This window comes from Odontesthes bonariensis, chromosome 24, assembly GCF_027942865.1.
Source record: "Odontesthes bonariensis isolate fOdoBon6 chromosome 24, fOdoBon6.hap1, whole genome shotgun sequence".
Lineage (NCBI taxonomy): Eukaryota > Metazoa > Chordata > Actinopteri > Atheriniformes > Atherinopsidae > Odontesthes > Odontesthes bonariensis.
In genome coordinates, this window is record NC_134529.1 from 8,549,017 (window position 1) to 8,577,010 (window position 27,994).

The window sequence follows — 27,994 nt, forward strand, 5'->3', positions numbered from 1 at the left end:
AGAGCATAAAGGATTATTCCCCTTACACCGTCCCCCAGGAAAGTAGACATGATGAAAAGTATCAAAACTATAGAGAAGCAATCAAAGGTTTGCAGGCATTTACCCATACTGGGTATATGACAGGCCGTATATCATAGCTAAGTGAACCACAAAACACTCACATAAAAAATATATTAATAAATCCAGTCTATTATCCTGTTTTTATGAACTGAACATTTTGATGCAATATCTTTGTTTGTATATACCTTTTGTTTAATTATGGCGGACATCACATAAATTATTGCAAACACGATATTTGCTTTAGTTTCCTTTTTGTTCATCTGTTTTAATTCAATTCTTTTGTGTCGTGGCTACATCCCGTATTTCAAAGTCGAGCCTTTTTGTGGTTGTCAACATTTAGCTCCGCCCTTTTACAGGGGTAGCCATGGAGACCGCGCGAGAGCGAGGCAGCCCTGAAGAGTTCTCACAGCGAGTGTTTCCGCTCACCTAAAATAAAGAGCTGGCGTGTCGAGGGTGAAGAGTGACGGAGCGGGCAGACGGTGCTACACGACGACAAATATCCTATTTTGACAGTGTTTTCCCACATTTTAGTTTGGGTGTCGCCACGTACACAATCGTTAATGCCGCGAATGTGAACCGGGCAGAGGAGGGCTCGCTGCTGTTAACCTTTACGTTGGTAAGTCTTGTCGGGTTTTCCGCAAGCTAAGCATACATAGGCCACTATGAGAACTCTCACTGTGTCTCTTCCTTTCTTCGATCGTCTGTATTTGTTGATTACACAACAAAACTGACAACTGGGTGTTCTTAAATACTGCCCGTCCTGGCATGTGGGATGTTTTCTCTAGTTTGTTTCTCAACTAAAGGTTTGTTAGAAACTAAGCTAGCCGTGATCTACGATAAACGTAAACGTTAGGATAAATACTGTACTGTGTTCATTTTTTATTTTATCTTAACCCCTCTCGTTTGAAAACAAGTTTAAGTAAGTGGGGATATGTCATCTTGGCTAAATTCTTGGAGATACAACAAAATAAAATGTGTTCCCAGTAGCTAGTTCGTCTCCTCTGTAACAGCTGTAACGTTACTGTATAGTTACACTTGGTCACATGAACGATAAAAGGTACAAGGAAGTACAAGGTGTGCCGATTTTATGTTGGGTGACTTAGTCGAGCAATGCGCCAACTACTTTTGTGTGTGGCTGTATTACTTTATTTGAACGGGTATGGTTTGTCTTTGTTTTCTGTGTCTTTGTTTTTAACCGGCTGTGTGTGTGTGTGTGTGTGTGTGTGTGTGTGCGTGTGTGTGTGTGTGTGTGTGTGTGTGTGTGTGTGTGTGTGTGTGGTGGCAGCCCACCGCACTCTTTGTTTAAATAGCTCACAGTACACTTGCACGTGTCGAAGCGTGTGACTCCGCTTTAGGACGACCAGGGACCCCGTTGATGGTGTTTGATACAGTTGCGGGGATTTGTTATTTAGTTACGAGGGTCTCTCGTGTAAGACTTCCACAATATTGTTATTCTCCACCCCTTGGCTTTTGTTCCAGTAAAAGTTTGACTCGTTTCCTGTTAGCAGGGCAGGGTAAGATGTGACAGTTGAGGTTGCAGAAGGTTGGGAAGTCCAGATGTGAGCTGTTTACACTGGATAACAAAGTCAGGGAAGTATCCTGTGTTCCTCCTGCCACAAATAGTTTAGTGTGCTGTGTCTGATATATTTAATCATACCATTGAACACTGTCACTTTGTTGCTTTGGAGCTGATTATATTGTAACATAACAAACTTAACCCATATGTGGTATGTGGGCTTGTCTCTTTTAGGAATTTTTTTTCATTAAATTGTTTATGGTACTTTGCTATTATGCCATTAAATGATTTAATCTGCCAAAACAAAGATAGTCCTCTAAATGAACTGTTCTCTCAAGCATAAAACCTGCTGTCAGTGAACATTTTCCTGTGTATTGGCTTCTTTGTTGCACTAGGAAGTGTTCACAATTAAACTGTGTTTATCGCACTTGATTATTGCTCAATGCTCTATAGAAACCCAGGCTAGGAGATTTCTGGTGGTAATAAGAGTTTTTTTCTTTAACTCGGTCCAACAATGAGAGCCTATTCCTGTTTTCTAGTATCGCTAGAAAAACACATTGTGAATAAAAGGGAGAACAACACTGCATTTGGCTGCAGAACCCATTCTCAGATTCTCCTTTCATCACTGCTAACATAGCATGACAGTGTATCTCTTATACACCCGCCAGACTGAGAGTTGATGGGGAGATATGTGATCATTGCCAGTCTATATGTCAGGAAAACTAGTGAGCCCTGTATCATGAAGCTTGGTAAAATGATAGATAATAATGATAAAATATAAAGTAAAGATAAATATTGGTACATATCCGGACCATTTTTCTGTGATATTCCAACCGGTGTAAGATATGCTTCCGTCTCTTTTATTCTCTTGTTTCATCTCACTTCTCATCTTACTCTCTTCTCTCCTCTGTCCTCCATCTTTCTGCGTTTGTCTCTCTGCTCGCAGCACTACAGAGAGACGCTGAGGAGCTGTAGGGCTTAACAGTACATAATACTTGTTAACAAAGGGTCCTTTCTCCTTGCTGCCATGCGGAGTCCCCTCTATGGGCTCCCTCCACAGGCCCTTGCAGGCTCTACCACCAGCAGTAGCACTGGGGCCTATTGGGTGGAAATCTCCTCTCGGCTGTTTCTTTGGCACACTGAGTGCTCTCTGTTCCCGGACACATGCCTGCACTGCTGCTCTGCTTCGCTCCCTTTGCATTCCAGGAGCCTCAGGCAGCTGAAAAACTGCAGTAGCAGCCTGCTGGCTGGCTGCTCGTCTCACTGAAGTCTGAAGTGGGGAGCTGCATAGTTTTTCCTCAAATGGAGGACTAAAGACACAAAGTGTTTATGCTTATAAAACTTCTTCTTAAATGCAAAGTTTGACCGAGAGTTGTGGTAATCGGCAAAGCTGTCTTTAACCATTTGATTTTTAAGTTGTTACTAACATTTAGTGACGAACATAATCAGTGACGAAAAGGAAAAGAGGTTCAAATTGCCACACAGCAGCTTAACGTGTCAATTTTGGATTTTATAGATAGTTTTTTTTACTCGTGTTTTTTCTCACAGTGAGGTGGATCTCTGAAGTTTTGTACAGTATACTGTCCTGCCTCTTAAAGATGGTGGTAAGCTGAAACTGGCGACACCAGTTTCGTTGGATGGTTGCATGGCAAGTCATGCCAGTTCATGCCGGTGGTTCTGTATTTGCTTAGGAGCACAGGGAAGTGATTCATTTGAATTTGATGTCCACAGATTACGGTGTTTGAATGAAATGTATTTATTATAAGCCTAGTCATCAAACTTCCTTTTTCTTCATAATTATTTCAAATAAGCTCAAGCCTCATGCAGCTTTATTTAGTATGAAACACGGAATTTGTCTTAAGTTTATATGTGTTGTTCGTCAGTTCTGTTGGTCAAAAGGAACTGGTTTATGTTGTAGTTATTTCCTCATTGCTGGATTTAGTTTGTTTTGTACTACACATTAATACAACCTCAGTCCACCAAAGTGCTGTACAAGTTATACCAATATGAATATAAATAACAGACAGAAATCAAATCAAATTATAATACTATAATACTGACTTCAGTGTCAACCATTTAGAAAGACAGAGAAGCAAAGATGTTTAAATATTTGCTGTTTGTTTGTGAGGACCCAAAGTTGGGATTTGGGTTTTGAAAAAGGCTATAAAAGCTGCACGCAGGAAGTGTTTGTTTATGTGGTTTGATACAAAATGACACTCCAGGAATCTAGATATTTTAAAGTAGTACCACAGACTTTTTATGTCGTTGTCAGCGCCTGACAGGAAACTCGCACATTTGCAGGTTGGGTTTACAACAAAGCTTGAAGCGTATCCTTGCTTTCACACTCAAACTGTCTGCTATATTATTAATTAGTGAGATGCAAGAACACAATGTCAGTGCATTTAAGGATCAGAAAAAAGCTTTTCAAGCTTTGAAAAATCTAGTTGTAGCTAATTGGATGCTGTATTTTGTCAGATAATTTTGCACAGACTAGGTAATGATTTTCTCCCCTCTCAGACTCTTGCAAGAAAGCAATTAAGCTAATTCTGCTTAAGTTTTCACTTTGCAGATGAACTTGCTGTTCAATACTTTGTCCTCAGCTCTTTGAGGAGGGCAGTCCTATATTATATGCTATCCAACCTGGTTATTTACCCTCCAGTAAGAACATTTTTTTATGTCCTGCCTTTGGCTTTTATTTATCCTTGTTGTTTCTGCATCTGAGATAACGAAGGGTCTCTTATAAACCGGACCCTGTGAGCCTCTGTGCGCTGAACCCAGCAAGTGCAAACGAGAAAGCATCTATGGATCAAATGAATGGCACAAGTCCTCTGCGTGTGCTTTTGACTAGCTGCCCTTTGGCTGAATACAGTTCCCAGACTGTCCTGCCAAAGCTGACTTGCGTCACTCTTTCCCACTGCTTTGCTCTGCATGCAGGTATGCCTCTTCATCCTGCTCTTTGGGACATCAGAAAGGCTTTGTGCAATGGGGGGTTGCTGCTTGTGTGCGTTGGAAAAATTCTGCCTGTGTCGATGCTTTGCTCATTTTCAAATGTAGCCCAGTACAGGGCAGTCAAATGTATAGGCACAGGCGCATGCAACTTGTATTGTAAATGCAAACGGCATAAAAGGTGCTGAAGTTAAATCCCAACACACTTAAAGCTGCAGTACAGAAAGTGTTTTATGTGATCAGCCAACCACATATTCTAGTGTTTTAACAGTCACCTGCATCACCATGGTTTGTAATGGTCATGCAGCAGAATTGCAGTTAGATTTTTACCTTTCCAATACTGTTTTCTGCTTCAAAATCAGAGTGTTTGGCCTTTATTTATTTATTTTTTGCAGATATTAAAAAGTTTACCGAGATTTCTCTGAAGGCTACAGTGCACTTACAGAACTACCATTTTCTCTCAGGGGACATGCCTATAAAGCATGACAGCATGAAGAGATGACATTACACTGAACCCTTCGGGCTGCGTCAGACCATATGATGTGACATAATTAACATAGTTTATTCATTTGAGTGGACTGTCAGTGGGGTTACATGGCACTGAAAGGATCGGATTATTGGCTAAATTACAATAACTGAGTTGCTCCTTATTTGAGAAAGGGTAATTATCCTTGGATATATGGCGGTGAATGAATCGTATCATAGGCACAAAGCACGTCATACTCCGATACGATAGGTGGCGCTGTACCCATTTCAACTGTTGCTAATAGAGCCACTTCCAGTTGACCGCTTCACCACCAACAACAACAACAAACTCAGGTATTCGAGAAAATGGCGAACGAAGAGCAAGATGAAGCTACGTCCCTCTACATTTCGTTTGTGATGAGCTGCTTGTTGCACAAACGCGATGCACAATGGCGCATTCTCCATCGCGTTGTTTGTTTCTTTCCGACAGCGGCAACGACAACAGTTATATCGTCTCCTTTAACTTCCGGTTCACGACCCCGGGAAAAAATCTCGAGCATGCGCATAACGCAAAATCTAATTCACCACGTGCTTCACCGTCTACAAGCACGTTTAATTTGACTTTCAACCGAGTTATCTCGGGGTCTTAATCCGATCACGAGTAATACGATCCGATCCAATTTCTTGTCCGATTAGGGTGTATACATGAACTTAATAACTCAGTCTCATTGTAATTTAGCCAATAATCCGATCCTTTCAGTGCCATGTAACCCCACTGAGTGAGAGTCTGCCCCACACAGCAGGACTTAGAGTGATGACTGGTTTTGACTGAGTTGTTGCTGTCATTTCCAGAGTTTCCATATGAGGTATAATGGTCAGTAAGCACAAGGTTTGGAAAGAAAGAGTTAGCTGTCCCTATCTCTTGCTGTCCTGAGAGTAGCACCCTCAACAAAAATAAGTGTTTGCACCTGGATGTTTGCTTCCTGTTAATGCCGATTGGACCCGGATCTGATAAATACCCGTCAAAAGTGCGGCCATTTAATGAGGGACTGACTGCTAATTAACTCTTTCCCATTGCACTTAGAAGCCAGATGTTATCTCTCTTTTTTTTTTTCCCCAGATGGGAAGAGGCTTCATTTTAGCGAAGCCATTATTGTGGACATTAGCTCTGCAGCCTTTTAGACCTGTAATGGGCCCATTACCTTCTCTTGAGTATATTTTTCCTTCCAGTCTGCAAGTTCCCTTGAAAACACAGCCACTGCTTCTTCATACCAGTCTTTCCGACGCAGCAATACAAGTGCTGTGTGCACCTGAATCTCATTTCTGTAATGATAGTGAATCACTCATTATATCCCCCAATCAACCAGCAAATGCTTTTAGGAAGTTAGTTAAGTTGGGAAATATTTGGCAGAGTTTTTATGTTTTTTTTTTTTTGTCCTATGCTAACCTTTTCTCACAATTGTGTGCTTTTCTCTGCTGCCATCAAGTTCCTCTGATAACCAGGTACTTATTTACCTTTGCTCGGGTGTAAGGTGGTTGGTACAACTGGTTTGTTTGTTTGTTTGTTTGCTTGTTAGCAGAATTTTTACTAGAACAATTACAAACAATTTTGCATATAGATTTAGAAGCATGGTCCATCTGAGATTGACCAGATCTTGGTCCGGGATTTTTCTATTCAGCCGTGGTGGTGACAAACTGACATTTCACATTTTCATTATATTTGGACGTTTTTCATTTATATGTGCTTACAAAAGAAAGAAAAATATCCTTAAAATAACATGTTCAAAGGTGAATCTTTTTATAGGGGCTATACTTGACGTGGTGTGGTGGTCTGATGCGGTTATATTTGCATAATTCAGCCATCAAACTCAACTGCAGACACGGCCTACAGCATAATGTATGCTGAAGTGGAATCACAACAGAGCTAAGCACTGTACTCTCTGTATCCAAGCTCTTTAAAAGTTACAGTTGAGAAAACTGTGCAGCAAATATGTTCAATTACATTTGGAAATAATGAACAGTTATTAGTAAAAAATCTAAGATTTACTGCTGCTGGGTGCTGTACTGGCACAGAGCATTCTGATTCATGAACTTATTATGATAAAGCTACATAAAATGCAGCTTTTTCCTTTTCCCAACATAACTCTATTTCTGCAAAAAGTTGCAGTTGTTATAGATTTTGAGCTGACTACTGATTTTAGCATCTCTTCCCCCTAAAGATGCCACCTCATCAGCCGCAGAGATTTGTTTCTTTGTTACATCCACACCACAGTGTAATGACAGGTTTATGCAGATGGGTCTTCTGCCACAGCCAAGATGAGAAGAACACTTTGATCAGTGGTGTCGCTGGTGGATGTTCACAACACAGTAAAGAGAACTTATAGTTATTCAGTTATGGTATTACCAAATCAACTGAAAACTAATGAAGTGCACAGATGGTCCTCTCTGCGACACCATGTTTGTCAACCAGTCTATATAGCTGTCTCTCTATAGTCCCTCCTGTCTCTCGGTGTTGCTTCTGGTTACGTAATCCTCGCTGAATGTTGATAGTAATCTGCGCTCTCCCTCCCCCTCCCTGTCCCTTCCTCTCTATGTGGCCTGGACAGGTTAAGCCGTAGTTGACTCTCCCTGGTTGTCGGAGGAAAAGATGAGCGATGGAATGGTAGCGTTTCCGACGAGAGCCCTGTCCTCCTCTTCCTCTGCCTCCTCCTCTTTAGCCCACAGGCTGGCTGCCTCCACGCTTCTCCTCCTCCTCATCCTGCTCCCTCATGGTCACGCATCAGGTAAGTCACGGACACATAAATACACACACGCACTTTTTTCTTTCTTTCTCTTTGTCCGTGTTCCCATGTGATTCCCACTGAACAAACCACCATCTCTTGTGAATTGATCGAGGTTATATTCTCCCTCGTAGGTCAGTTAGAATAAATTGGTTTCCTTTACCCTTGGGTTGATCGGGTTGCTCTGCCTCAGAGCCACAGCTTAGAGCTCAATCTCACGCTCTCTGTGAATCCATTCACTGTCCTGATGAGTCACAACGGTTTCCCTCTGCTATTGAGTGAAACATGGAGATGATATTGTCAGCGGTCACATTGCTGTCATATGGTTTTAATCAAGCCTGACATTTAGCAACCATTGAGAGCTTTTAGCACAGCTAAACAACTTAGATTTTTACCACACAAAGGTCCTCGGATCAGGTTTTGTATTTTAGCCTTAATTCTTAGATTTCTATCTTCAATTGCAAAACATTAGGTTGTACAGTTGTTGTCTGATTCACACATGGAACTTGAAGTAAACAGTGCAGATATGTATCTATCACTGCAGGACTTATAGGAGTACAATGTTGATAACTGGACTTGTTGAACCCCTTCACTTACCCGGGATTTCCTTTCACTTCAGTCCTTCAGTGATCCAGTCCCATCCCCCATCATTATGCAAACACACACTACCTCCTAACAGACACTATCCACACACACTCATGCACTTTCCACGTGTAGCCAGCTTGTGAAATGTGCCAGATGTCCTTGCCACAGACGGCAAGCAAACTGTGTTTGTGGGTGTAATTAGATGTGTGTGAGAGTTGGTTCAAGGCACTGGGATGTTGATGGGCATTAATTGATTGTCTCTCTTTATATCTTCATGTTATTGGATGTTTGAGTATGAGGAAACGGCAGCAGACAGAATGTAAAGAGAGAGATGAGCTGATGATCAAGGGAGGAGGGAGCAGCTGATCCCAAGTGTATCATCTCTCTCAGTCTTACGTAACAGCCATGATTCATGTGGAGGCCAGAGGGCCTGGTATCGTGCTCACGTTCTGCTTTCAACACACTTGCACGTACACGGCCTTTTGCTATCGAAAAATGTCCTCAAATCCCCGGCCCACGTGCTCGGTGTACTCCATACTGAAGAGCATAAAAGTGTATATTTTATTTTATTCTCTAATTAGCTAGTTTCAGTGATGTAATGTCAAATTCTAGGTGATGCTGTCAGCTAACCGATAACAATCCTACGGTTATTTTTAGATGTCGTATTCCTGGCTCAAGTACTCCTTTACAGTGCGTAATGCTCACCCACAGTTCAAGAGGTCTTACTCTGCAAAATAGTATACAGGACTTAACATTAGCTCTCATGTATTTAATCATGAATATAATCCATCCACATATTGACTCTGTTTAATTGCTTACAGGCAGGTCTCTAGGCAGTTACTCTAACTTTTAAAAGATAAGAGTAAAGCACTTTCAATTCAAGCACTATAGTATGAATCTACAGTCATAGGTCTTTAATCGAAGATCATAAGAAACTCCCATCAACTGATGAAACATTTAGATCCATGACACTTTAATAACAGTCCTGATCGTAAGGCAAGATAAAACTAATGATTATTCATGAGGAAACTGTTAATTGTGTTGTGATTTAGGATAAAAAGAGAATATAGTCAAGGACAGCGATGGTGACATCAATTGATATATGTAAATACAATAGACAGAATAACAGCAGCTAGGGTGTTGAAAAGACTAAATTGATATTTCAACATTTACGGCCTGAAACTATGAAATTGAATCTATAATCAGATATATTACCATGGAGGCAAAGCTTTAAAGTGATCATCAGTTGTTCCAATCTCTGGCCTCTCCTTGCTCTGCACACAGCGTTTACAGAGGTAAATCCCTCGACATGTTCCAGGGAGGGAGATTGCTTTGGAAATTTCATGAATATGAAATTTCATCACCACTGATAGGCCTATTCCAGACACGTATAAATGGCAGTGGGCTGTATGAATTGAAATGGATACTAAGAAATATACTGTACTCCATTTGCATATGAGATCAAAAGCAAAAAATCAGAGACTGGAATAAAGAACAAAAGCAGCATCAAATGAATTCTGGTCTGCGGTGATTTATGTCAGTTTTGGTCTTTTGTGGATATTCCTCTTTGAGGAGATGTTGGCTTTTTGTGTTGGAAAAATAAATCAAGAGGCAGGGTGATGGACAGTAAAACTTTGCGGTTTTAACTAAAAAAAAACCACTGAAGACTCGGGTTTTGTCAGGTTCATGTTCTTTCTGGAAAGGTCAAGACAACTGCTAATGCGCTCTGTTAGGAAGTAGTTACAAAACCTTGGAGCCAAGATATTTTTAGATCCAATCTCAGTCCAAGTCACATCTTTTTATCTGCTGTTCAGCTGTTCATTGTAAAGAGATTACCAGCAGGATATCTGTAGAGTTAGTGTAAATGGACCTCTCAGATTTGTGCTTGTGATTACTGCCCATGATTATATTTGTGTTTATTGTATTGAGATTTTAGATGTAGCTGCTTTCGAAACAAAACATCCTGTTCATTTAAGAAGAGTGACAGCAAAACATACAGCTGCAAAGTAGCACCTCAGGTTTTGGGTCCCAAAAAGACAAATGACATCAAACTGCGTAAGTTTAAGAGCTTTGTGCAAATGTCGCTTGTTTCATGTTTTTCCTGAGCCCATCTGACAACTCTCTGAGCTCAGTTCCTAATATGGTGTCAATTCCTAACAGTAAGCCTTTGTGGTTTGTTTCAAAGGAAGTGGGCCGAGACAGTGAGTCAGAACTGGAAGAGTAAAGATGGGAACTCGCAGCACCAAAGGGTGTATTCACGTGATCACACAGTGTGTTTTCTGCTTTAACATTGCTGCATCTAAGGAGGCAGCCTGTCTTTTTGTGTCCAGTTAAACAGACAAATGTTGTCCTCTTGAACCCATTGTCTCCTGGAGTTGAGTTAAAGCTGGATGTTTAAAGGGCCAGCAAGCAATAGAAATCCCCCATAAACAAGCCCGCTGGGTTCTCTGTGTGGTGGTGGTGTTAATGTATGTTCATGCGTGAGAACGGGAAATGGGCGGAAAAAAGTGGTCCTAGGATAAAGAAAATAGCTAAGGGGAGGGGAGCACACAGGGAGTAGAGGGCTGTCTTTCTAATTTCCTCTGTAATCTATGTCTGTTTTCATCAGTAATTGCTGTCCATTCATGGCTCAAGTTGACACATTTGTCTTTGCCTCTACAAGGGCGCAGACGAATCTTTTAGGACCATCCCAAGGATGTGAGGTTTTCTTTTTTTTCTTCTTCTTGAAAGCTGATCTCAAGGAGCGAAACTTGACAACTCTTCTTTCTCCAGCATAATGGAGCAGACGCTAGTGGCTAGCACAGCGTCACTGATCTGACCACAGAGCAGAATATGTGAATGAGCCATGGCCTGCTTCTGGCATTTTCAAACAGCTTACCAACAAAGTGGGGGCCATACGGCCATGAAAAGAAAGCTAGTCTGCCTTGGTTTCCAGCCTTTGTAGAAAGTTTGCTCGATAGCCTGATTTAACAGAACAGTGCAACCTAATGGAGAGGGGGACACCGATTCCTGTGCTGTTAACTCTCCAGAACAGTTCCCTGAAGTCCTATTAGCAAGGCGGTTTGCAGGCAGGCAGGAGTAAAGCAACTCATTGACTTCTGGCTGAAGTCTGAGATGTGAGAACAAAGAGTGCATTTAGAGGGTGTTGGAGGCTAACGCCCAAATCACAGAAGCTGCAGCTCCACTGGATCACCAGTCAGCAATTAGATTTGCTAACTCACTGTGTTGAGTGTGTGTCTTTGACGGAGTGTATTGAACAAGGTGAAGCCCCTTTTCCATGATGTCCCTGTCCTTCTTTTTCTCTTTCTCCCTCTTGAAGGCCCGAGCCATTAGCCAGGTGAGACTGGAGCCCATTAGGAGCCGTACGGTCGAATCCATCAGCCTTTCTCTTTCATTACCTGTGTGTTTATCACTTGAACCATCAATCTCTGCCCTCACACTGTGTCATTTAAAAGCTCTCCCAACCAATCAAGCCCCAAGGGGAAACTTACGGCAGCCCACCAGACAAAGAAAAACAGATGCTGCAGTGAGGACATGTGACGCAAGAGCATTTCATTTACTTTAAAGTGTTGACCAGACCACACCAAAGATCACAGATGATCAACAATTATTTGGAGCTGCTACACTGGGCTTATCATATAATATGGTTTCAATTATTTGTTGCTCCTGGAAATCTTTACCATTTAAGTGACTGTTTTTGAGACTGTACTTCTTTTTTCCTTCTCTTATGATGGGTGTTGTATAGTACAGTTTAATGAGTGTCAAATCAGGAAGTGGAATCTTGTAGCATACAAAATGCATTGATACATGAAAGTGCTTTTGTATCTTAGTTTCTAATGGATAGTCTTTGGTGGATGTAGTGTCGTGCAGTTGTTTTTTATTAAAAAAACCTTTCACTTTGTGTTGTTCAAGGCTTCGGTCCGGAGCCTATGCTCTAAAATTGCGGATCATTTTGAAGCAACATTAAGGCTGTGGAGAGGAGAGGCAGTTTGTAAATTGTTTTCCAGTGAAGTGCGTGTGGTTGTCTGAAGCAGCAGGCAGTCATAATGATTTCCAAAGGGCCTCATCTGAGGGACCAGCCCGCTGAGTAGAGGACATCTCTGACTAATGAGCTGCTAAATATATCCCCCAGCCTCTCATGTCTTCTGTTGCTTTTCTTTCAGCTTTGTTCCTTCACTCGTTTACACTCTTTTTCTGGAACCTTTGGTTTTTGAGCATCTCTATCAGTTTTTTCTCTGTGTGCATGCATTTATTTTATTTTTTTTTATTTGCACAGTCAATCTGTCTCCTCAAAGTCTTGCCAAAGTAGATATGCATGTTTATCTCTTTGCTTTTTTCTTTTTTCCCCTTAGTTTTCCTCTTCCATCTCACCTCCTCTTTGACGTGTGGTTTCAGGCCCACTGAAACATTGTGGGCTGTTTTTTCGTCACACCGTTAGTCAACGGCAGCTTCCTGTTCAAACAAGCCCATGGTTTACACATAAGGCACAGAGCATCCTACACACATGCTGAACTTGCCAACGATTGAAACATCCAAGCTGTGTCAGACCATAAGTTGCCATGATCCGAGCTCATGATGCTGGTACGGCATGAGATCTTAATTGCCAATTATTTGGAAAACATCTATATCTGACTTTGTTGCTTAATTCTTCATGGACCTCGCAGACAGATACGCCCTTGCTTTTGCTGATTTGTAGTAAAGCCTTCCAGTGTTTTGCTGTTGGATGGTTTTTCATATGAAACAGCAACAGTAAATGCTCATTTTGCATTATCAGCTACAGACATAATGTTATTTAGTCGGTGTAACACTGGAGAGTATCGTGACTAAGCCAAAATATCAAGTGAGATTAGTTACCACGTACTGCAGTTATCACATACTGCAGTGCAGAGTGGATCGGCATTCAGGCCTCAGCATGCCCTGCTGTGGAGACGGTGGAAATTGTGCAACAGTCTGCTGCTTCCCACAAACGTCCTTCCTGTTGATTCAGCTTTTAACTTTGCTACAACTTCAGCTGCGTCAAAGCCCTTCACCAAAAATTGTGCCACTTATATTTCCCAAGTAACTTCTTCATAATGCACAATAGACACTCACTCAGTCAATCTTTGGTACGAGAAATGTACAGTGAAACAAAGCTGTTGTGACAGGCTTGCAGATACTCAGCTGAAGGGTAGGGCTGGGCTTCACGTGTGCTGTCCCGCCTCATTTGTGCTGCTTGCTGTGCAGGATGGAGGTTGTGTACAGCTGTTACTCTTTAATAGACCGCATTTCAACTGAAATGGCTGCCATCTTATTTTTTGCCTGTTCCTCTTCAGTACCTGTTAAATAGAGATTGTAAATAAGGATATGAGGTTGTAACATCACGAGTCATGATAACTACATGACATCCCCACAGATCATAGGCCCGAGCTTATTTCCTCCCTTTAAGCGAGGCCTCTTCTACAACTCCCACTTGATGCAGCTGGAATTCAGTCATTTCTCTGAATACAAGCCGTTGTCTCATTTGTACCAACTGGATGTTCCAATAGACATTCAGTTTTTCCTGTCTGCTTCTCATTTTCCCCTGAATTTTGCTTTCTTCTGTCTCGTCCTCTCCTTCAAACTGTAAGCAGCCCATGAGGTTGAGTGTTGAGATATTTAGTGGGCAGTTGGTTTTGCTCCTCTGTGATGCCCTCTGTCCTATTACATCATCTGTAAACATCTCTCTGTAAGAAAAATGGCAGCCAAACCATAGCAGTCATTGTTTAGGCTATCTGTGAGTCATTTTGAAACTATCAGGTTGCCTGATCCAGGACTGGAGTGGTAAGTTGCAAAAGATATTGAGAGAAATGTGATTAACCTCTGGCATTTCAATAGCTACAAACACAAAGTGTTGTTTATCTTTAATTGCTAAATGACTGAAACGATATTTGAGCCTGTATTTGATGAAGCATTTGTTTATTGACTAAATCTCTTTATGCAAGAAGTTTCTGATGCATTTTTGAATTTGACAATGTGAGTTTGCATGTGTAGGTTAAAGCTATACGTTTACCTTTAAAACGTGTGTGTTGTTAACTGGCTTAAGGCTTTAATAATTAGTCTCTTGCAATCTCAACTAAGACAATGAATGGAAGTTCTCTCTTTCAATAAATCTATTGCTAACATTGAAATTCTCAACATTGAGTGTTTTTTTTTTTTTGTTTTTTTTTATCCGGCCGTGGAATTCGCCTACGGAAATGTTCTCTTGACTTTCCTTTTTTTCTTGATGAAAATGTTACATTTAATTTTAATAAACTTAAAAATACATGGATTTAAATCAGTAGTGCCGGCACATTTACGTATAAAGTTGAGTCGAACTATAATTACAGCTCGACTTGGCCATTTTATTAAAGTGTCTGAGCCCGTTTGAGGCCCGCAGAGTGTTTGCATGCAGGAGTGAAATCAACTGCAACCACATCATCTGGATAATCGATTTTTATTTATTTATTTATTTAATTTTACAATTTTGAAGTCCGGTTGTGGTCGGATTGTTGCAGAATTTCTTTTGTAATGTCATGTAAACGTGCTTCGTTACTTTTGAAGTGAAAAGTTCATCATTTTAAACCGAAACTTCTCTTGGCAAAACCTTTGGGATTTACCATTTGAGCGAACAGATTCATGAGACTGGGAATGTTTTGTTGTCTCTGACATAGAGGTAGTCCAATCCTAGCTTTTCTTCTCTTTTTCTCGTCTGGAGAGTGATACAGCGCTCTCACAAATACACCGACAACAAGCAGCATAACTCTTCTCTCAGCAGAGCAGGCTGCATGTGTTAAGAGGTTATACACAGAGAGGCTTGATGTCATTTGTTCACCCTCTTGGTGACTTGCTTGAGCAGTTGCTCTATCAGAGTCCAGTTGGACTTTATTACAGTGATGACGGACACAGGGTTTTAACAGTGACTGCATTGTTTAAAAGGAGTTGCAGTCCAGACTGTGGGGAACTATTTCTGTCCACTCGTCTTATTGACCGTGATACAGTTCCATGAAACTATATCTTAAAGCTTGAATATGACAGAAGCGTGAAGCTATTGTTGGCTTTTGAGTCTTTGAGTTTAGTTAAAACAACTGTTCCGTTTAAAGTACTTTCCCCCGAGCCAGTGTTATGTCTGAAGTACAGTGTGTGCTGGGCTTTTGCACTGAACTTGTTCGTGAAACAACTCGAGCAGAACAGTAAAGATAAGTTTGGCAGACAGAAACAGCAAGCTGCAGACGTAAAACATTTCCTTACCACTGCAGCTCTTGTACTGCCCTCACCAGTGGCTTTGGTACAGACTACTAACACATCAGTGCCAGCTCTGGTAAGCAGGGTTAGGATTATCTCCCTGACTTTCACCTTCAATAAATGTCCCAGGCTCAGCCCTCATACCTCATCAGGCTAGCAGGCCCAGGCCGCTGAAATATGATCAGCCCACAGTTTTAATGACAGGTTTTTTTTGGTGAGGGGGTTGTGTGAGTGTCTGAACACATGCACGTGTGTGTAGGAGGGGTCCCACTCACTCTTTTGTCTTCCTCTGAAAGCTGAGAAGAAGGAATGTCTGCCTCCCAGCTGTCCTCAGCAGAGACGGCAACAGAAGAGAGAAGGGGGAGCTCACTGTTCGCCTCCTCGAACATCTTCCCATCTGTTACACACGAGCAGTGAGCGTGTGCATGTTTGCATGTTGGGGTCACACAATGGTGGTACTCCCACCTGCCCTCACTCCCTTTGGCCTCTCATACATATTTAACCCTTCAAATGCAAAGTTGTCTGTTGTCCTTTTCAGAGGCACGCTGCTTAAATCTGCCACTGTGCCTCATCCCTCAATGAGCATGAACAATGGGGTGCAGTGGCAGCACACGTGGCTAAATGCTAAATGCATTGGAACAGCAGGGGAGGAATGGATGGGGAGCGGGAGGATGTTTCCTACCTGTTTAAAAACCTCCATCTCTTTGGGTGTATGTGCTTTGCGTCTTTGTTTCACGGGACACTTTTGCCTTGGACGCCAACAAACATCAGTTAGCCTAATTTTAAAGAAGCATCCTCGGCGGTGTTTGGTGCTCAGGTTTATATTCTGTAACACTGATTGGAAACCGTCCGCCTCCATCTGTGATAACAGAGGCTTTTGTATGAACATGGCGACAGCTCCCTCACATTGTCTTCTTTTTCTCCATCCTCCTCCCCCCTTTCTTTGTCAGGTCCCTCCACCTCACCCCAGAAGCTCAAGAGACAGAGCAGCACTTTGTTTTCTGATGTTTCAGCTTTATGCTGCTTTTATTTTGCACTACTGTAATACTGTAATGTAGCTGTTTTCATTTTTCTCTTCCCACCACAGCTTTTCTTTTCCCCTTGCTCAACTCACAGCTCATATGAAAGAAGCAGTGAGTTGGACTGTGTGTGTTTGTCAGGGTAGCACCATGACGACTTCTTACTTGTTCTGGGTAGAACATGACACTCCTTGTATCAGTCACACCCAATAAGTGGCTTATGTTGCAAGTGCAGGATAGTCACTCTTGTTATCCTTTAACGTTTGATTATTTTCTAAACTTCAGTTGATAATTTGCCCCATTAAAAAATCTAGATTATCACAAAGTATGTACGTACAATGGAAGCAGTCTGTTTGGCTGCTCTAGGTTTGCTGCAGAGTCACATGCTATTATTATTGTGCTGCGGGAACAGGCTATTACTTTAAAAGATGTTTTTTATGGTTTCCGACTAAAGATGAATGTAGCAACATCCTCCCTAGTTTAAATCCTTTTTGAAAATTTAGTATAGACCATATCTTTTAATGGCCAAAATGAGTGGTGCTTACTTTTATTCTTTTCAACACTATTTAACCTGACCCCGCTGTGGGCTGTGCTGCATTGTGCAGCACTCCAATAACAGCTTGATTTAAAAAAAGATAAAAATCCCGCGGATTAAACGGAGAGACGGGGAAAGAACAAAAAACAAAAACACCCCCCTGTCCTAAAAATGACAGCAACATCATCAAAAACAACAGCAACAACAACGTAGGACTTGGAGAGAGGCCAACGAAGGGAGGAAAAAATATTTACCAGGCCAAAGAGAGCATTATCTTCCCCTTGGTTTTGAGCTTAATCCATTGCACAGCCCCCCATAGTATAAACTCATGCACACAAATTCCCCTGCTCTCGACACACACACACACACACACACACACACACACACACACACACACACACACACACTGGAAAACACACCCTCTTTTATGGCCTATTGTTGTATGAAGAAACCAAACGCCTTGCTGTTGAAGTAATCAGTATCTGATTCGCTTTAGAGTGTTTCCAGCTTGTAATGGAGGATAATTAGAAATTTAATTTGTTTGGGCAAAGATAGCTGAAAAAAAAACTGTCTTTCTCCCACCCACACCCCCCCCCAGCTCCAAGCAGAGGAGTGCCAATGGTAACAGATGGCAATGGGGAGATATTCACAGGCAGTTCAGCACCTAAAAGCAAGTCAGGGGATTTTAACACCCCCTGTGGTCCGAGTCTCCTCGGGCGCAGCCTTAAGGCATTGAATGTTGGGATTAGCAATCAGCCTTATGGGTGCTCTGTCCTTGCCTGGTCTTCCTTCTACATTAAGCGTTTTTCAAGTCTTTCACCAACTAAGCTCTTTGATCACCTTACAATTGTGCACCCAAAAGATCTATAATAGTTTAACCTTTTAATATTTTGTTTAACTCGGTATTGCAAATGCCAGAGCTTAAAAGCTATTGGAGTAAAACATTTGATATCTGTCTGCATCTTTAATCAGAAATCTATAGAGCATCGCCTAGGTTTTTTTTTTTTAATTTGTTGAGATTTTTTTCCCTTCCCTTGTGTCTTGAGGCTCTGTTTTAGTCATTATTATTTTTCAACATTTCTCCCAAACCTGTTCTCTTGAGCTAATTCGTAACGTCATACCAGTGGGAGAACAGCTTGTGTTTAACTGTGACTCATTCCCTTCCTCATAAGTACAAAACGTGTTGTCCCAAAATCCAATCAGACATTGCGTAGTTCTTTCATAATTTAGATTTTCACGTGCGTTTTTCAAAGCCAACATTCATTCTAGGCTGGGAGATGGACTAGCGAGGAACATCAAAGTTGTACACTAACCACTGCACCATCTCTGGACACTGGGGCAGTATTTGTTCTTTCCTTTAACAGTGTCTCTCCGTTTGCCCGGCCGCAGTGTAGCTTGTATTAGTCGACTATTGCCTCATCTCCTTGTTGTGGCAGTACTGAACATCTTCAAATTCAGAGCTCATGGTTAAGGGAACTTGCCACAGCATGTCTCCTGCATTCAGAGCCGTTGTGCTCATCACTCCCTTTAGTTTTCTTTCCTCTTCCCCTCCTCCTCTTCCTTCCTTTTTCTTCCTTTTTATTAGATATGTAAATTTTTCTAACAGTATACACTGTCTGCCCAAAGCAAATGAATACATTGGAGCTAATGTTTTCTTGGACCACCAGACACGACATTGATTTCCGGCCAGAGTTGCATGAATGTTTTCGGCCCGATCTTGTATTGATGACGGTATTGATGAGAGTAGAGCGCGTGTTGAGCCTTCTGCAGCACCTCTCAAAGATTCCCTGTGGGGTTTTAGTCTGGACACTGCAGTGGTGGCCAATCCATGTGTGAAAGTGAAGTCTCACTTTGAGCCCTACTAATTCTGGCAGTGTCATCTTGGAATATGACCATGCCAACAGGGGAAAAAAGCAATATGTTCAGGTACTCAGCTGACCTCATTTTATGGACACATAGTGTTGCCGAACCTACTACACCTGACCAACTGAAGCAATCCCTAATTTGCTTAGTTAAATTCAGTTGGTCACTTTTAGTCAGGCAGTATATTTCTGTCTTGTCTGCCTATCAGTTGGTCTCCTCACCACTTTGTCAGCTCACTCCCTTTTACAAAAACATTTTTCATCTGTGTGTTTTGTTTTTTTCAAAGTTGCCTAAGCTTAGTCTTTGTCTTTATTCCCATGAGAGAGTGGATTTATCACAAATACCCACAAATTTTACAGCCACTTTTTTCTTTTTAAACATTTCTGATCTTTTCTGCAAGAAGACGTGGATTTCAGCTCCAATCCCAAGAGATATTGTGAGGACGGAAAGTGTGTGTGTGTGTGTGTTTTCTATCCGTCTGATCTATATTTGGAGTCTTTGTTGCTGGTTTCTATTATTAAACAATGTACAGTGTCGTATAATGTGGGGCCTAATGATTATTTCATTCATCACTGAAACTCAAGATTCATTCTTAACATAGCGAAATTGTGTTGTCAACAAAATATTTAAGTTTAACTTCCCTGAACCCTTTAAGTGTCCAACCAAAAGTTCAGAACCACAAACAAAAACTTCAATCCCATTTTCATATACGGGAACCTGAAAAGGCCCTTCTTGCTCAATGAGTGCTACAGCGAGAACACAAGTTTTTATTCAAGTACACAATCTGTGTTCATCTCTTTATCACTTATAGACTGTTTTTTTTTTTTTTTACTTCAGGGTTTGCTCCAACCCCTGATAAACTGACCCTGGTGGTATTGCAGGCGGATGTGTCGTTTATTTTACTTCAGTTATGGATTTGTAGGAAAACCTCATTTGTTTTTATGTGGGATAATATTTTCACTCTTGAAAACAGACAGTTTTTACTAGATACTCTATCGACTGTAGATTATTTGCTGGTCTCTTCAGTTCCACCCTCTCCCTTGATTTTTATTAAGCAGTACATTTACATATAGTAAGTAATCTGATCTTATTACCATGGACTTTAGAGTGAATGTGGAGGAAGCCTTTGGTTTGGTTATAAGATACTAGCATGCTCTAGTGTAATGTATGAGGTATGCGTTCTGCAGCTTTAGAGCTTTTCTTCCGTCTTTAAGTTAATTGATAAGCATGCATTAATATTCCCAACCCTTTCTCTTTGAAATTGTCCTGCAGATAAGAGAGCTGTTTAAAAGAAAAAATGATGAGTATCATTAACCCTCATCTGTCTTCTACAGCTCGATGGACTACCTTGCTGCTCAACACAAAAGATCAAAACAATGGCTAAAGGCTTCCACCCTAAACTACCCCCTAAGGCCTTTTTGTCCCCTGCTGCCTCCCGGCCGGGGGTCATCAATTCATTACCTTTACCACCTCCATTACCACCACCCCCTCCTCTGAGACCCTTTAGGAGCTTTCCAGTGAACAATTGCTTAAGTCGTGGTGTCAAATGGCATTCCTAAAATGTGGTTGTGCAGATGCTGTTGGTGTGAGTACCACTTTAAGACATAAACCTTGGTATTGCTTTATCATGTCAAACAAACCTTGGCCTCATTTTGTAGGTCATTTTGTAGTGTATCAGGGTTTTGATTATTCATAGGGCACACCAGGTAATCTGACTGAATTATATAAGCTTTTGGAAAACTTATTTTGGACCTTTTTGACATTTTATCCACCAAATGATTGATATATTTATCATCAGGTCAGTGAATGATGACGGTAATATTTAGTTGCAATTGTGTAACATCTGTGTGGCAAATATCTTGTGATTTAGAAGTATCACATTTCAGAGGATCGTATCAAGCAGAATGACATCTGTGGTTCTGTAATGCGCCTACAACAACCCTGGTAACTGCATGTTTTTTTCCACTTTCAGCGCACACACCCAATCTTCCCCGGCACAGCTCAGTAACACACCCACTGGTGTCGAACGTCTTAGCCCTGGGCGTGTCTTTGTTAATGGGTGTAGACTCTGTTCTGTGTGCATCTGTGTGTGTTTCCGTGTGTGTGAGAGTAGGTGCTTGCACATTTGAGTGTTTGCGTTTAATCTTGTGCTGCCAGCTTAGAGCGACGTTTCTCCCCAGAGATTAGAGGATGTTCGAAGCACTGCTGTGGAAATAGTCTCTTTTCAATCTCTTAACACACACAGAGGCAAGACGAAGTGGCTGTTTGCATTGTTGCTTTGTTTGTTTGTTTGTTTCAGGCGAGCGATAAAGCACTGCAACGGCAGCACAGCTAATATAATTGTATAAATACTCGCACCAAGGATTGAATAATGAGCCATGTGGTCATTAGTGTTGATTAGTGTGTTAATTTACTTATTACTGTAGAAAATAGACACAGCTTATATACAAACATTTTAAAAGACCACCAAGCATTGTATAATTCTATTTGATGAACGAAACACATAAGGTAATGAAAATTTATATAATTAAAGTCGAGCCCTAATTCTTACATTTCCACCTCACAGATGAGCCACATCAGAGTTTCTAAAATTAGTTTGTGTCTGATTTCCACTGAACTTGGTCTCACTCAGAGGAAAGTCTTTCTCCTGCTGTCATGTCTCAGTTTACACAGGTGCTGCGATGTTGTGTCAGATTTTCTGCTGCCTCCAGATTGCAGCTCCGAATGTCTGTGTATGCTAACATTAGAGTGTGTGGAGGCATTGTTTGGAGCTGTTGGAGCGCAGCACAAATAAGAGCACAAATAAGATAATTTAGTCTCACACAGACCACAAGTAGCTGGAGGGACCCCGCACAGTCATAGATGGAGCATGGGAAGGTGGATCAAAGCACAATTGAGTTGAGGTCTTCTGCCTCATCCACTGTTTATTGGCTGGTTTAGAGCTTGAAGTCTGTCATTAGCGCAAAGTAAATGAGCCTTGCGAACGATCTCGTCTCACCGCCAGAGAGATGGAACCAATACTAGCGTGGGAGGAAGACGGTTTAATGAGCAGGAGATAATCGAGAGAAATTAGATCCATATGAAGCTTCCTCTGACATTTTAATCCACTGTAGGCACTCGAGGTATTTTCTGTGCTCTTGCAGAATGGCTTCCTCCACCTAACTTGTCATGTTGATACAGTGTTTCCCTGTAGCTGGTGTAAGAAGCAGCCAAGTTTCAAGTTACAATACCACTGAGCTTTAATCATCAGCTGTTTGCCTGTGAAAGGTTCTTTGACCCAGTGGCAAACGGCTGCCTGCAGAGGAAACCAGGAAAAAGTTTGTGTCAACGTAAAGAAACAGGAAGATATACAAGTCACACTACATTAATCTAAATTGAACAATCACTGGAGATAAAGCATACATTTTAACTGTTGTAAATACTCAGTGCGAGGTCACTAAAGGCAGAGTTTTTGTTTCCCCAGAAGGCTGGTACATGGAAATCCCTGCATAAATTGAAAATTAAGATACACATCCTTTCTGGAGGCAGGCTGGACTCTGATAAGCTAAATTACATAGCTTATGGTTACTTTTTTATCTCACATTATTAAAATATGGATCAGGATCAGAAAGTGGCTGCTGGCCTGCAGCTGGGAGTCGGTTACATAAGGGATTGGAAAAAGGTCTCGGATCCTGTTTGTGTTCCAAAAATGTTCAGAAATGACCCTCCATTATTAAGACCTTTTAAGCAGCCAGCCAATAATAATCCCCTTCTCTTGTTTCTGTGTCTGTAGGTTGTGCACGTCCACCCGGCGTGCAGCACGGAGACCTGCTGAACCAGACCGAATCCAACCGGGGCTCCTTCCCCCCTGGCTCCCTGCTAACATATGGCTGTGATCCCGGATACACAGCAGATGGACCCGCCACCATTGTTTGTACCAGTTCTGGAGCCTGGTCCCATCAGCCTCCAAGCTGCCTCAAAATCAACGGTGAGCACATTTAGTTTATTCTTGTTTTTATAATAATGAGGTATTTTTGACTGATTGTGCTGGCATGCTAACCTTATTTGTTCAACACTCACGACACCTCATGGGTGAACTAGAAAATAGTTTTTCCGGTCAATTTTATGGACTTCTGAGGTTTAGCTTGAGCACATAAAACACAAGTGCACTAAAACTGAAATCTCAAAACACTACTGTTCTGCACTCTATAATGACAGCAACAGAGAGGTTTGTCCTTGACAGCTCCCAGTGCATGCTGGGTCATTTCTGGTAATTTGAGCACTGAAATCTCCCCACAGCTAGAAATCGTGCCAAACACATTTTCTGTGCATGTTGACAACTATAAAGTGTCATATTTCCTGTCTCCTTCCAGTCTGTCCTCCACCCACTGAACCAGAGAACGGAGGCTACCGCTGTCACCCGTCTCCCTGCCACCATCTAATCCATAAGACCGTCATTGAGTACTTCTGTGACGAAGGTTACGCTCTAAAAGGAGACTACAAGTTCCTCACTTGCGAGAATGGCGAATGGGACCGTCCCATGCAGATCAGCTGCAGACTCACACAAGGTCTGTTGTGTCTGCTAAACTCTGTGTATCGTATATTTGTGAGCACACACACACACACCCACGTGACAGAATTATAGAATGTGTGAACCACATTTTGACTTCCTCTCTGTCTTTTCTGTGTCCCACAGACAAGGAGCCAATCTCTCCGATAGTTATACCAGCTCTGTCTATTGTGATGTACACAGCTTGCCCCGTGGCCCTCATCCTGCTTTTAGTGGTGGTGTTTGTTCTTGTACAGCCAAAACTCAAGTCCTTCCATCACAGCAGGTAAGATACTTACATGTAACCGTACTCTGGTGTACCAACGACACACCAAAGTGCCCTCATGCAAATCCCTACTCCAGACTCAGTTGATTCATTTGTCAAGTGAAATGAGCGACTTCTTTGTTAAGTTTCTAGGGAAGGTGCCCCACTTCCCTGGATAACCAAATTAAAACACACCTTTCCTTTTGTGTTCTGTATTCATCCTTTCTTAATTTAGCTCTCCTGGTCCATGTGGTCGTTTTATATTCCTTTCTTTCTTAACGTCCCTGTATTTAATTAGCTGAAAACCGTGAAAACTGGAAAGGTTTACCTCCCACTGTGCCACAACAATACAAGTTGCTTTCTCTGTTGGAAAACCTGTTGCTCAGACGTATTGATGACTCCTGGTTGTGTAATGTTGTTCACTTCTGACTTGCTCTGCAAGTTGTCATTTCTTGATTACCCGAGAAACGAAAGTGAAGGTATAGAGACGTTTAGTCGTAACACATTCAATGACGGCCTCTGCTGTTTCTCTGTGACAGGGGCAGGATGATTTGATCTAATGATCTTTGGCACTCTTGTTGATTGTGTAATGGGCCGAAGGGCTGCCTGCAGCCTGCTATAAAAGGAACTGTAAAGTCAACTCTAATCACCGCCATTCAGAGGTTCTGCTGCGTCACATTACTCACAAGATCGTCAGTCTGATAACCAGAACCTTATTTTTGTGATCCACACTTGTCTTTGTGTCAGGGTATTTATTCACACTTGTCTTCGTCCCTCTGTCCATCAGGAGGGAACAGGCAGTCTCAGGCCAGTCCTGCTCCATCATGGTGGAGGGCGTCCAGGTCACGCTGCCCTCGTATGAAGAGGCTGTATACGGAAGCAGTGGACCCTGCAGCGCTTCCGGTCCTCCTCCCTCTCCCCCACCGCCTGCAGCTCCTCCAGAGTCTCGAGTCCCAATCGTGCTCTCTGAGGGGCTTCCTCAGGGAGCCACAGGAGGCCAGGGCTCCAGCAGAACCCGCCACCACAGAGACTTAGACTTCTGTCTCCCATCCACCTCCTCCTCTTCATCATCCTTCTCCTCCCGCCGGCATGCAGAAACGGTGCTGGTTCATCAGGCGCCCTCTTCCTCCTCCTGTTCCTCTTCATCGTCATGGGCTAGAGAGCACCCTGGGGGTGCGTGTGCAGGCCCCCTACCTCTCCGTAGAGACTCTGAGAGCAGCGACCAGCACAGTCTGCTTTCTGTCACCTCCACGGATGAGTTTTCTGATGGTAAGTGGAAGCAGGCTCAGTTACTCATGATGGATATTTTATGTAGTTTTTATCACACTTCATCTAAAAACAAGACTTACCGAGTCATTCAAGGACATCTTTTCCCTGGATTACCAAGAACTAGTGAAGACAAAAGTTATTTCATTGGCCGGCGTAATCAATTCTATAGTTTAGACTCAGTAAAGGCACAATAACAGTCTGAAATACTCCGCCTCTCTGCATTGGATAAGGTTTGTATAATAAGGCCTAACCATAGATGGAGTGGTAAACTTTACAAATAGCCATTGAGAAGCTTGTCTTCCACGAACAGCACATGCACAGTAAATAATATGAACAAAATCTGAAATTGACAAAACCAAAAACTCAAACAAATGAATATATAAAACACATCAAATCAATTGTGAATTGTAACAAGAGCTGCACCAAAGCTCACCCCACAGCCACTGCTCTCTTCTCATGTTGACTCTTCTGTCCCTCTGCAGATATTCCCTTGCTGAAGGAAGCATGAAGCCTGCTATCAGCATCAGCAGCGGCTCCTCTTTCCCTATCTCTCGCTGCTGGCTGGAACTGACTGTGGCTGTTAACCCGCTTCCCCTGACTCTCCCTCTCCCCCAAGCAGCCAGCAGATAAAAGACTAGAACAATGCCCATTCCCCATTGCGACCTTTCTGCCATTGCCCGTGCAGAGCAAAGCCAACAACCAATACCAATACTGCAACATAAGCAATGATGGAGCCCCACAGGACCCAGCGACTGGATCAAACCGAAGACAAGCCAGACAAACAAAGTGGTGCCAGCTCAACGTAAATCCTGTAGATCCTGTAGATCCTGTGAATATGAATAAATCAGACATACTGAGTCAAGGTTGTGCACTATAGGCTATGATTACCATGCACTTGCCTCTACCCCAGTATAGTTATCTATATTAGGCTTCCTCTGTGTGAAGACTAAAGACACATTGATTCTTTACAGGATTACTGTGGGTACCAAAAAGAGAACATGATGTATTTTGGCTCCTGATGCTGCGGCGCTCAGAATCAGAATCGTCTTCCCGTTGTACTTGAAAAGTTGTGAGTCACGTCTGAGTTTTCGCGGCCCTCTTTGCGAATGCTGCATGTTGTTTTTTGGTTATAGCTGTCACTGCACGGTGGCCGACTGAACGAAGCATGAAGCCTCCTCTGTCGCTCTCCAGCTCTCTGTGCATTCTGTCGGTGTCTCGCAAATGGATTAGCAGGAGTGACGGCTACTTCACAAAAGCTAAAAAGCAGGGTGCGGAGTTTCACCGTGCACCATATCACAGTCCTAAAAAGACCTACCTGTTTCTTTTCTGCTGCCACCTGCAAACAGTACTGCACAGAAGGCGCTCCCTCTGCCACATGAGTTAGATTAGTTGTTGTTTTGGCTTCATGACCGCTACACGTCTCAGCTTTTAAATGGATAGAGAGAAATCAGGTAATGTTTTCTGGGAGCTGAAGACATCTTATGTTGAAAAAATGGTGATTGGGCACACAACTCAACTTATTTCTGAATAATTTTCTTCCCATCGTATTTATTGTTTGTGTGTGGCTCTGTTTGCTTTGAGTTGCTGAATCTGTGTGCATGTGGGTGTGTGTGTGTGTGTGTGTGTGTGTGTGTGCATTTTTTGTATTCTAGCCAGGCAGGAGAGGACACGTCCTCATGTGGTAGGCCTTGATACAGCCATTTCTGATCAGAGGTGGGCTTCCCAACATCCCTATCGTTCATCATATGAAAATATCTTTCCCAGCATTAGTCTCATAAACAAACCAGCGTCACTTCAAGCATCAACTTCACTACACAATATGTGTATTATTCATCCACTCTCGAGCTAGAATACTTGTTATTGCTGAATGGCTGTAAAACACAAGTCTACTTAAAGGAACTGTCTCACGCCCATTTTCACGCTCAAGACTCCACTGTTGTGCATTGCGGACACAAACTGCAACTGGTTGCAGTAAAATAAGAAACGCTTTCTTATATGGCGGCACACCCCCCCCCCCTTCACTTATACTCAGTCACCCCTCCAATGCCAAGTGCAAATTAAAGAGAGAATCGTGTGAATCTTTTAGGAGTCATCGTTGTTTTCATTGCCTCTTGAAAAGCTTTGGTAGTTGAGCTGGTCACCGTGGAAACAGCATGACTTGGACACATCCTGAGAAATACGTTTCAAGCTTAACTGGTTAAAAAAAGAAAAGAAAAGGAAAAAAAAAACAACTGAAAACACATGTCCAACAACAATGTCTATTTTTTTTTTTTGGTTGTTTTCAGTTTTATTTGGCATTCGTCATTGTCAACGGCTACATTATTAATGCAAACAAAATGTTGCCTTAGACTTGTACTTTTTTTTTATGTATAATCGTAAGCCTCCAAATTAGTTGCTTTACAGCATTGCAACATGTTGTTTTCCTGATGGCCTTACTCTATTCTTTTCTATTCTATGCATAAAACTGTCTTTATATTTATCAATGAGTTTTATTTTTGTTATGGGCACGACTAAACGAATGTCCATTCTTTGGTTTTCCCCCAGCTTCTCCGGCTACTGTGATGATGATTATGATGATGATGATGATGATGGTGAAGTTATAAGCGCCAACATTTCAGTTTTTCTTGGCCTCTCTTTTGCAACAAGGCATTACATTGAAACAGAATTGAAAGAAAGAAAACACGAGAAGCACTGTTGTACGGTGTTGATTCCCTGAAAATAACAGGTTAAAAAGTACACATCTTGATTCTTAATTTCAACGCTTTAAGCTTTGTTTTTTTTCTCCTCTGTACATGGCAGTGGGTGTGAAGATAGTAATTTAATATTTGTATAAAGTTTAATTTAATTTTACAGTGTGTATATAACTTTCTAATTAAAGCTTTCTTTTAAATGTGGAAGATGTTGTGTCATTTGTTTAAATCTGA

General features: G+C 41.9%; 1 protein-coding gene across 1 annotated transcript; it reads left to right on the forward strand.

The window, feature by feature from the left end:
* Positions 1–427: 427 nt before the first annotated feature.
* On the forward strand, positions 428–27,967 carry susd6 (sushi domain containing 6). Its single transcript, XM_075458440.1, has 7 exons — positions 428–676; positions 7,594–7,770; positions 22,781–22,975; positions 23,361–23,555; positions 23,684–23,822; positions 24,589–25,070; positions 25,553–27,967. The coding sequence occupies exons 2-7, from the start codon at positions 7,635–7,637 to the stop codon at positions 25,576–25,578; spliced, it is 1,173 nt and encodes a 390-aa protein (XP_075314555.1). The 5' UTR covers positions 428–676; positions 7,594–7,634; the 3' UTR covers positions 25,579–27,967.
* Positions 27,968–27,994: the final 27 nt, after the last annotated feature.

What these genes read in the sequence shown, in the direction of transcription:
- susd6 (XM_075458440.1), top strand. Translation starts at nt 7,635, where the DNA reads ATGAGCGATGGAATGGTAGCGTTTCCGACGAGAGCCCTGTCCTCCTCT. An exon ending in AAGCTGCCTCAAAATCAACG is followed by an intron (nt 22,976 to 23,360) that starts GTGAGCACATTT and finishes GTCTCCTTCCAG; the next exon opens with TCTGTCCTCCACCCACTGAA. An exon ending in AAGTCCTTCCATCACAGCAG is followed by an intron (nt 23,823 to 24,588) that starts GTAAGATACTTA and finishes TCTGTCCATCAG; the next exon opens with GAGGGAACAGGCAGTCTCAG.